This window comes from Diabrotica virgifera, chromosome 10 (genome assembly GCF_917563875.1).
Source record: "Diabrotica virgifera virgifera chromosome 10, PGI_DIABVI_V3a".
Classification (NCBI taxonomy): Eukaryota; Metazoa; Arthropoda; class Insecta; order Coleoptera; family Chrysomelidae; genus Diabrotica; species Diabrotica virgifera.
Window position 1 is genome coordinate 149,393,720 of NC_065452.1, and position 12,122 is coordinate 149,405,841.

General features: G+C 33.6%; 1 protein-coding gene across 15 annotated transcripts in view; it reads left to right on the forward strand.

Moving 5' to 3' along the window:
* The window catches only part of LOC114331300 (amyloid-beta A4 precursor protein-binding family A member 2-like), a 252,334-nt gene that overhangs the window by 91,133 nt on the left and 149,079 nt on the right, over positions 1-12,122 (forward strand). For all 15 annotated transcript variants that reach the window (XR_007701099.1, XR_007701098.1, XR_007701100.1 and 12 more), the window contains one exon: positions 2,408-2,444. Coding sequence is in view for 11 of the 15 variants with exons in the window: in XM_050663253.1 (XP_050519210.1) it covers positions 2,408-2,444 (37 nt within the window). In the remaining 4 variants the exon portion in view is untranslated. The remainder of the gene's footprint in view (positions 1-2,407; positions 2,445-12,122) is intronic.

Here is a 12,122-nt window from a genome sequence, read left to right on the forward strand (position 1 = left end):
CATAAAAGTTGCGTAATTAAATTTCCTACAATATAGAATTGGTTAAAAATTTAAAAAATAGTCACCCTTGTTGCAAAATAGCAATAATTGCGAAAAAATCCATACAAAAACAGGTATTCGTATTTTACGTTTTTCAACCATTTATGTTACACTTAGGACCTTCATATTTTATCCAGACAAACTTTATGATACAGTAAAACAACACTAAATTTCATTAAGATCGGTATAATAGATTTTGCAAAATATATTTTGCAATCCAGCTTTCGCAAAAAATTCATTTTTTTTTAATGTTGCAAGACTGAAAATAAAGTAGATAGCAAGTTGAATTTTTTTTGCTTATAGAAGTGTACTGTACCTTTCATTTGCAATTTGCAAAATTAAAATCGATTAATTACCACGGCGTCAGGAAATTTTGTAAATAAACATTAATTTTTAGTGCTACGCGCAGGCAGGACAGCGGTGTTCGATTCACACAAGTTGATTTCCACCAAAATTTCTTCCAATCTTTATCTAATATATTATTTTCTTAATCGTATATTTTGTTGTATTTTAATATTTTAATTCCACAAAAATCAAACTAATTTTATTATTGTTTGTGAAATATTGTTTAAACAATTGCATATGTTTAAAAATAATAAACTTTTATTCTCTAAGTTAAAATATATGAACAAAGAAAGTTTTTTCTAAAAAAAGTGTTATTTCAAAGGATAGAGTATGTGTTTTTATTTTGCAATAAACTAATTTATTTATTTATATCGAAATGTAATAAAAATTAAAATGTATCAATCATTATCAAAGGTCATTGGAATGCCCAATCAGAGCAAACTATTCGCTGTCCTGCGCGTAGCACCAATAATTAATGTTTATTTAAAAAAATTCCTGACGCCGTGGTAGTTAATCGATTTTAATTTTGCAAGTTGCAAATGAAAGGTACATTACACTTCTATAGGCAAAAAAATTCAACTTGCTATATGTTTTATTTTCAGTCATGTAACATGTTGAAAAAATGAATTTTTTTGCGAAAGCTGGATTGCAAAATCTATTGAACCGATCTTAATGAAATTTACAGTATTGTATAAAGTTTTTCTGGGTGAAATATGAAGGTCCTAAGTGTAGCATAAATGGTTGAAAAACGTAAAATGCGAATACTTGTTTTTGTATGTTTTTTTCGCAATTATTGCTATTTTGCAACAAGGGTGACTATTTTTAAAATCTTTAACCAATTCTATATTGTAGGAAATTTAATTACGCAACTATGTCAATTATGTCAGTACAACTTTTCTCGGAAATGAATTCTTTTAAAGTTATAATCAAAAAACGAAGAATAAAATCGAATTTTTCCTTCATGTTTTGACATTTTGATTATTTAAACAATGTTCCGGACCTTTTTGAGAGAGAGGATAACTCAAATATTATTATATGAGTTATTTTCAAGCAATTTCTGCAAAAGAATGTGAGTCACCTGTCACCTCTCAACGTGAAAATGTACTAATATTTTTACAGATGCGCCCTGGTCTAATTATTGTCAATAGTTATATTACGCGATTTGTCATAAGTTTAGTTTTCTCAAAGTTCATTTTTTCAGACAGAGAGCTGTCTTTTGATGTATCATAGAAACTATGTCCTGTAAGTTATCTGCGATTAATACAACATCATCCGCAAACCTTAGATGATTTAATCTCTCTCCAGCTATATTGATACCCATATCTTGCCATTGAGTGTTCTTAAATATTGACTCTAGAGCTGCCATAAACAATTGAGGTGAAATATTGTCTCTGCTATAACATAGCTTCCACGAAAAAAATATGTCACAAGAAGTATTAGGTTTCGTTTCTGGCCAAGTTGAATATTTGAAATTAAGAATGCGAGCCATACATTCGTGAACGTATAATCATCATTATGGAGCATATTTATGTGGCTGCGTTATATATTTTTATGAGGAATTAGTTGGTAGTTTATCTTTTGCTTTTAAACCCGATTCTCATTAGACGTGCAAGGAACCGGACCGGCAACGGCAAGGCACATGCTCGGCAAAGATTGTTTCGAAAAGAACGTGGCATGCAAAGCCCGTCGCTTGCCGGAGCCTGGCACGCATAGTGTGAATTACATCCCGTGCAGTGCACAAGATTTTATGTAAAAGTATCTTGCCGAGCCGATGCCTTGCCCATGCCGAGCACTTGCCTTGCGGTATAATTTGTATCTGGCCATACCTGTATTGTAAGTTGAGATATAGTTGTGGATACTTTTACATACTGCATGGCTATTCTGAAGTAAAGAACTTATTTGCCTTTATACCCATTCTAGTTTCATAAGCAACTAAAACATAACCCATAGACTACTAACCTACGATTAGAAACTTAGCTGATCAATGTGAAATGATTATTTATGTCGGAATGTTTATTTTCAGGATAAAGAAAACAAAAAGAAAGGCAGGAATAAAGAAGGTAAGTCTGTTTTCTTAATAATTATAGTTCTTGTATAAAAACAAAATTTTATTTAATTTGCGAAACATTTTTGGAAATTTATGGTAAGTGATATACGGAATGTGATATACAATGTTTATTTATAAAATCACACTATTTAAACCACTACACTTATTGTACACATCACCCTTTTTGTTAAATGTATCCAACATATGTGTACATTTCATTAATATTCCGAATTCTATTCAATTGCGAGGATCATTCGTAAAAAAAAGAAAGTGAAATAGTGCGATGTGCTGGGAGAAATTTGGCAACACTGCCTTACACATCAACTCTCCCTCTCTCCTACCCCACCACTTTTGCCTCGCTCCATTACACAGTGTCGGTATAGCAGCCTTCGAATAGGGAGGTCCCGGTCGGTATTACAGCCAATGTGAAATTCATGCTGCGATACGTTTTTTAAATGCAAAATGGATTGCATGTCTTGATATTCATCGTCAGTTAATCAAAGTTTATGGGTAAAAGTGCATATTATGTTCAACATTTACGCAAATGGTGTATAGAATTCAGTGAAGGCCGAACGGGAATTCACGATGAATCTAAAGGCCTTCCGCTCCGATCATTTGCGAACACGTTGAACAAATATGCACTTTTACCCATAAATTTAGATTGACTAAGGATGAATAACATTGTTTAACAACATACACACCCCCAAACTTATATGGAATCACCATGTATTTCAAAGTAATATTTATTTCTTTTGAAAAAACTTGTTATTGTTGCGAAGATTAAAGGTTTTTATTGAAAATAAACAAATATATAAGACAATCGGATAGTACAGCTCGGTACGGTTGTTATTTGCTTGAGTTGCAAATTGAACGAAAATAAATAAACTAACTTTTGCTTCCAAAAACGAAAATATGCCTTATGTGGGGTTATAGAACCTACAACGAGAAAAGATTATTGGTCTTGTGGAGAAAGTAATGTTCTCAGAGGGACATAGCTGTAGAGCTAGGCGCAATACAGGGCGTTCTGTTAAAAACCTATGCTAGGAAAGCTCAAAAATAGAGCAAGAGAAAGTCGCCAAAAGTAATAACGGCTCTTCACGATCGTTTACTTGTCCAATCAGGTGGAAGACACCCAACCATTTCTCACCTGTCAAAGGCTGCTTTTGGAAGCTACAGGTGTAACTTTTTCAGTTGAAACGATGAGAAAAAGAGTTCGTACCAAGAAGTATACAGCAGGAGATAGTTATGATTTCCCGAGTTATCCAAGGAGCACAAGATTGATCGCCTAAATTGGTGTCTTCACCACCAAAACTGGAACATTGGGAATTGACAAAATGTGCTATTTTCAAAAAAAGTCAGGATTTGTGTAAAATCAGATGACCCACGAAATCGTGTACTTAGAGGTCGAGGAAGACAAGCAAGAACGAATACTGTCAGATCTGTTCACAAATAATTAACTGATCTCAGGTATGTTGATAACCTGTAGTCAGGCTCTGGAGAGGTGCAACAGGAGAATATTTAATTTTATTGCATGATAATGGACCTCTACATACCATTAGAGTGACTACAGATATCATTGAAGCAGAAGGTATCCCTTGTTTGGAGTGGCCTGCTTGCTTACTTGAGCTTAATCCTATCGAGTATTTGTGGGATATGCTTAAAAGAAAAATTAGAGCTCGCCGGGATAATCCACAAAACACCGCACGGCTAGTACAAGCTGCTCTTAAAGGATGGAGCAGCCTACCACAACAAAATGTTGATCATTTGATTAGGAGCTTGCCCACGCAAGCTGAAGCTTGCATAAGGACTAGAGGTGATAACACTGACTACCACAAAATACAAAAAAAAATAAATAAAAACAATTTAAACATTATTCGTTTTACATTGAAATTTTGTATGCTATTGACTTTAAAACAACTACTTTGAATTTGTTTGTTAAATACTGTACTGTTTTATTTAATTGTTATGTATTTGTGATTAAATTGCTTTAAAATAAATATTGTTTGACTTCGTATGTTCGTTTTTTTAAATTCGCACGAAATAGTAAGAAATATCAGATGATTCCATATAAGTTTGGGTGTGTGTATATAATAGCGGTAAAATCCCGGAGAACTGGCCGCAGTCGACATTTATTACAATCCCGAAGAAACCAAATGCCCAGCTCTGTGATGACTACCGAGTTATAAGCCTAATCAATCATATCACTGAAGCGTTTACCAAGATCATTCATAGAAGAATACATATATGATAAATGTGAGTCAAATATTGATAAATCGCACAGAGGCGTAGCTACAGCCGTATTAATTATACGGGGCCCCCGATATTCAGGGGCCCCAGTGTGGCATATCGAAACAAAATTCCATTTACAAAGATTGAACAAAATAATATTCTACAATTATTTCACTATTAAAACGCTTTTGATACAGTGTATATTGTTTGGATATCAACATTTTGCTGTAATGGACTTTTCATCTATGCCTATATAAATCATATTTATCTATTTTTTATTCTCCGCCCCATAAGAACAGAGCTTTTTTGTTTTCAAGCTACCTTTCATTGTCAATTCCATTGGCTGTGTGTGAGTTATTGTATAATGTATAATGCCAAATTGCAATTTTTGTAATCGCTTATCTTTGACTATTTGTAACAGTATGTATTGTTTGGATATATTTTCGTGTATTATATTCTTTATCTATAATTGTATTTATGTATATCTACACTTCTCCAAGAAATTAACGCATCACCTTAAACATTGGTCATTTTTAATGTCTCATATTTCCTAAACCTGTTATACTATTTAAGTGATTTTTCTAATAGGTTATAGCCGTATTCTTGAACAATCTCGCTGTAATAATATTGTTGGCTAGACAGGTAAATTGTCATTGTACACCGGCTGCATACCAAAAAAACTGATTATTTCTCAAAGTTCGCGTCACTCTGTGGAATATTATAGCATTTATAAAATACTGAAATTAAAACCCAACTATAGCCTGATGTTTTCTTAATATAATATTGTTTTATTCATTCGCTTATGTAGGATAATAAAAAAGTTAGGTAATACTTTAACAACTACTTTTATTTTTCATCAATACAGGGTGTTTTGAAATAAGTATGGCAAACTTTAAGGGTTAATTCTGCATTAAAAAATAATGACAGTTTGCTTCATAAACGTATGTCCGCAAATGCTTCGTCTTCGAGAAAGGGGGTGTTGATATTTTTCTTTACAAACTGACGATTTATTTATTGCTCTAAAATCCGTTGATATGTGCAAATGAAAGTTGGTGGGTTTTAAGAGGTAGTTATTGTGCATTTTTTAACATATAATTAAGAATTTTATGTTCACCATTGGCGCACATACGGATCATATTAGCCATATGCGCGCAAATGGTGAATATTAAATTCCTAATTGTATCACAAAATGCGCAATAACTACCTCTTAAAACCCACCAACATTCATTTGCATATTTTAACCGGTTTTAGGGCAATATATAAATCGTCAGTTTGTAAGAAAAATTTTAACACCCCCTATCTCAGAGACGAAGTATTTGCGGACATACGTTTATAAAGCAAACTGTCGTTAATTTTTCATGCAGAATTACTCCTTAGAGTTTGCCATACTTATTTAAAAACACCCTGTATATTGACGAAAAACAAGACTAGTTGTTAAAGTACCTAACGTTTTTATTATCCAATATAAGCGAATGAATAAAAAACAGAATGTTACCTTTTAATGGCGGCTATACGAAATATTTGGAATAAACAGATAATATGTAAAAGGTCTATTGATTTTGACATATTTTAATAGATTTTGAAGTAAAAAAAAATATTGCTGCTGTATTTTGTCTTTATCATGTTGTTCCCATTTTGGGAACGTTGGCATGTAAGGTATTATGTATTTTCTAAAAATAAAATACTTAACTGTTTGAAAAAAGTCTAGTATTTTTATAGTACACAACACAACGCCCTTGGTTAGTGCCTTCGGGAATGTGATTCATCCCGTCAAATTTTATGTCGCTTAGAACAGGGGCAGATGGACCGCCTTTTCTTTTTCTTTGACATGAACCTGCTTTTACAAGGGCTAGAGCAACGTTTCTGCGAAACTCAAGGTGTGTTATATTTGCATTCTCATATTGAAAAAAGCGAAAAGCTGCCACAACCGCCAAATTCAATCCATGAGCAAACAAGTTCCACCACCATTTTTTTGATCTAAGTCGGGGACGATAAGAAGCAGCTAAACGTTCAAAAAGGTCAACCCCACCCATTCCAATGTTATATTGTCTTATCAAATTTGGTTGAGTTACATCTTTTTATGTTCAGACTTCACTCTTCTGGTGGAATTTTGAACAGGGTTACTAGAAAGTGATTACTTGCGACTATTACAGGATAATTGTCATTCCATTTGACACAAATAACATCGCTATCTGATTTGTAATCATAGGTCCCTCGATCTTGTTTTTTGATGGTTGAAGATGAAACTAAAGGACATTTGTTGATCCTATTTTCTCGAACTGTACCACAAGCCCGTATACCGTTTTCTGATAAAGATTTCAGAAGGTAGTAGCTGGTAAAAAAATTATCGAAATATACAACATGGCTGTTCTTATTTTGCAGAATTTCTAGCATAATTTTAGCTGAGTGATGGCCATGATATGGAACCATTGATTCATCAATGCTTACATGTTTATGAAAAACTCCAAACTGCTGAATATTAATTTTTTGAAAAGTGGTCAAACTTTAGCTACTTTTGAGTGAGCTAAATTAGAGTTATCACAAACGTGAAGATATCTTTTTATTATTCTGAATTTTTCACGGCTCATTGTTTTTGCAAGGTTTGGAGCCTGCATGTCATCTGCCGTTGACCAGTAGTCATTTTCGTCGAGTAGATGATGAGTAGCATTATTGTTTTGCAATGAAAATATACGTGAATCCATTTTGGCTAACGTTTCACTTGAAATCAATGGTACAAATATTCCTATAAAATTAAATTCTAAAAACTTAGGCCTTTTATTGGATTCGAGACTAAGGTTTAAAGAACATATATCTCTTAAATTGAAGGCAGCTTATGCAACTTTAAAAATGATTTATGCACAAAGACATTGTTTATCACAGGACGTCAAAAAGCGTTTATGCGATTCATTAGTTTTATCACACTTTAATCACTGCGACGTTGTATATGGACCGTGTTTAGACAGTACTGATTCACGAAGGGTTCAAAAACTGCAAAACTCGTGTGTGCGTCTGATTTGCGGTATTAGAAAATTTGGCAGGATCTCGAGTAAATTCAAACAATTAAACTGGTTAAATATGTACAACAGACGGCAATTACATTTTAGTTGTTTATGTCATAAGGTATATTTAAAAAAAATCCCACCCTATTTACACAACAGGTTAACTTTCAGAACGGATATACACAATTTAAATATCAGACGCAATACTATTCTTCGTGTTCCTAGACATAACAAGGTATTATTTCAGAGAGGTTTTTCCTACAATGTCGCAGTTTGCATGAACAACTTATTTAAATTAGATTCAGGTTTATTAACTACCTCAGCATTCTGGTCCCTTCCAGGGATCCAGGTCCCTTCGTTCTTTGTTTCTTTCTTCCTTCTACCTTTCCACAATTCCTAATATCTTTTTAATTATCGTTTTAATAATTATTAGATTTATTGTTAGCTATGCTCTCGTTTCACTAAATACGTGTTTTAATATGGTAGGTACTGGTGGAAGAACAGAAGTGGACTGGGTAACTGGTCCACGACTGAACCAGTTGTAGCCTTTTATCCACTAACTCAATGTATGTAATTTATTGTAAGCATGTACTATGTTATTGTGGATAATAAATGTATTATCCAGATTTAGCCATACGGCTCACACTCCCTCTAAGGGGGAAATTGACTCATCCCAGATACCTACGGTATCAAAAGGATTGAGCTCTGGTGGGACTCTTTCCGTGTTATCGAGCCCTAGGTGACTTGGTATGCTGGAGTAATGTATTATTATTATTATTATTATTATTATATCCGCTAATCAGGAGCAAGCCAATAAACTGACGAATATCTTCATCAGAAACTGTAAAATTTTGAAAATTTTGATTCCTTCGAGCGTAAGTTTCGCTTTGATTACGTATAAAACTAATAAATTCTGGACTAAAAAACAAAGAGAATATTTTAAACTCCGTTTTACCCATATGCTCGGCTCCTACTTTAGGTGGATCTTGGGCTTCTTGCTGGATTGCCACTTTATCAGATTTCCTCCATTTTTGTGATGCTTGACTTCCAACTCATTCTTCTTCGTCATCTGATTCGGCATCACCATCATGAATTTCTACCTCTCCAGGAACCTCCATTGGCATGTCAACCACTTCCAAAATCTGGTCCTCAATAGTGTCCTCGTCACTAACAATATCTCGGTCTCCTGAAATGGGAGGAAGTATTACAACATCAATGTTAGAGGATAATGAGGTTTCCACATCTTCCAAAGCATCCCGTACACATGTGTTCTTCTTGAACAGCTCTATCGACTGTTTGTTATTCCTAAATTCTTATTATCACTTGAAAGGCGATTGCACTAATCGTTATTGCCCTTGAAAATTTACGAACTAACAGAAACGACATTATAATTTATTAGGGTATATTAGGTACTCAATGATGCCAACGTTCCCATTTTGGGACATGGCTAATTCCGACAATTTTTTTCAAAAAGTAATGAAAGAATTCAAGCGCAGTATAAACTATTTACTAAGGTAGTCAATTGGCTACCTTACTTGAAAAAATAATAGCAATAGAATAATTTTTGCCGACTTGATGACAAAAACCGTAAAACGAATCAAAAAATTGAATTTTTGTGCTTTTTACTTTTTTTTTTTAAGAAAATGAACCCAAATCTAAGTAAAATTTTTTGATAAACTAGCAAGCCCCTTACCTTTACAAAACATTATGTAGTGCGATTTACAAAAATAATTGCATAAACAATCCTAAAAAAATGTTTTAATAGGTGTTCCCAAAATGGGAACGTTGGCAGTTAAAACGTTAAGAAAACATGAGGCTACATTATGTAGTTGGATTTTAATTTCAGTATTTTATAAATGCTAAAATATTCCACAGGGTGACGCGAACTTTGAGAAAAAAATCAAAGTTTGATTGGTATACCCGGTATACAGTGACAATTTACCTGTCTAGCAACAATATTATTACAGCGATATTGTTAAAGAATAAAGCTATAACATATTTAAAAAATCACTTAAATAGGACAACAGGTGTTATGAAATTCGAGACCTCACAAATGGCCTACTTTTAAGGTGGTACGTTAATTTCTTGGAGAATTGTATTTGCCGGCCGCTCGCCGTTATACCATCAGCACAGAGCTTTTTTCTTTGTTTTAGCTCATTTTCAATGCCCATTCATCCTTGCATTGAAAAAACTGAATCTGGTTTCAAACAATGAGTCTCGGCAATTCAAATCTATTTTTCGACTTTGGTTTATTAGAGTTTATTAGGTTTATTATAATTATTATCTATATTTGGGTGTTATACGCAGAACTTATTAGTTCCTAAGGCTGTATTATGTAATTTGCAATTTACATTGTTTTGTTTTATTTCATTATATTTTATTATGTATCTACTAATGTTGACGATTTATGTAATTTCAGTAAACTATATTTGTTTTTGTTTTTTTCTGACTTTTTGTAAGCTTTGTCCATAAGATTGTAAAATTTTCAGTGACAATAAATCATATCTCTATTCTATTCTATACAAGCGTTTTTGCTTCTTTTGTCGCGGGGAAAAAGGGCCCCGTGACAAACTTTGATATGGGGCCCTCGTGGGGCTAGCTACGCCACTGAGATCGCAGTTTGGCCTTCGGAAAGCACTTGGAACTAGAGAGGCAGTTTTCGCGCTCCAAGTGCTTATACAGCGGTGTAGACACGTTGATAAGGATGTGTATTTGTGCTTTGTGGATTTTAGAAAAGCATTTGATAATGTCAATCATGAACAATTAATAGATATTCTGCGAAAGACAGGTATTGATGACAAGGATATTCGAATTGTGACAAACCTATACTGGGGTCAAACAGCAAGAGCAAAAATTGGCAACGAACTTACTGAAAGTGTGAAAATCAAAAGAGGTGTCCGGCAGGGCGTATCTTCTTCCCACTCCGATTCAATATTTATTCCGAGGAAATATTTAAATAATGTATGGAAAATGCAAATGAGGGCATAAAATAAACGGTGAGTTAACCAACAATATAAGATATGCCGATGACACGGTGATCCTTGTCAGTAGCATAAGTGAATTACAACAGGCAATGGAAAGGGTTAATTCAGTTAGTGATGAATACGGTCTGAGCCTCAACTTCAAGAAGACAAAATGGATGCTGATAAGCAAAAAGCAACAACCTGCTCGACAGTTACGGATAAACAACATACTAATTGACCATGTAGAATCTTATGTCTTGGCACCAACGTAAATGCAAAATGGGAACAGGGCACAGAAATTAAGGCGAGAATAGAACGAGGTAGAGCAGCATTTAACAACAGGAAAAAGCTCCCCATAAGCAAAGCTTTATTTCTTCCCCTAAAATTTATCTTCCAACCAATTTACGTCCACTGCTGGACATAGGTCTCCCCCATTTGTTTCCACACTTCACGGTTTTGTGCTGATTATTGCCAGTTTTTACTAATCCGCCTGATATCATCTGTCCATCGTGTAGGCGGTCTTTCTATACTGCGTTTATCTTCTCCCCCCATCTATCTCCCCTAAAATTACGTCTAATTAAATGCTACATTTTTCCGATTTTACTATATTATGGTGTGGAGGCCTGGACGCTGAAAGAGATGCTCACGAAAAAACTAGAAGCATTTGAAATGTGGGTGTACCGGCGGCGCATTCTTCGTATATCCTGGACCGAACTTGTCACCAACATACAGGGTGATTGATTAGTGGGGTAAAGCTCAATAGATCCGCTATAGTAATAAATTGCAATAAAAGTTAATACCAAAAATTGTAGCCAGCTTTGAGCTTCACATTACAAAATTAGTTAGAATGTTACAGGGTGTTCGATAACACAGTGGCAGACCAAACTTATGTTTTTTTAAATGAAACAACCTATATTTTATTTTAAATTTGAAATCCTGTTAACTTCTCCATCACAAAAATATAAAGGTTTGTTATGTTATACAGGGTATTTAATTTACAAAGTTATAACCAATTTTGTATGAAAATCGTAACAAGTTCAACTCCCTGTATAAATAAAAATAGGCACAACAGCAATGGTTTATTAATGCCATATTTTTTTATTTATTGTCAAAATTTTCAAGAATTATTGACATTGCTAATTTTCTTTATATCAAATACAGGGTGAGTCAAAACGCAAGTACATTATTTTCTCAGTAATGTTAAATGAAACACCCTGTATTTTATATCATTATTGAAAAGTAACATTACCGTACTTTAATTTTTGTGTAACATTCCCTATGTCCAAATTTATTAGTTTTCGAAATATTTTCATTTTTCAGAGCAAATTATTTTATGTGTTTAAATTTATCTAAATTTTAAGTAACCCATGACTGAATTGACAATTGACGATTACTGATTATCAATCTGGTAATCAATGTAACAATGTAGCAAATAAAGAAATAAAAATAATTTATTAGTAATACATTTTACAAAAAAAAACACAACCACCACATGCAACA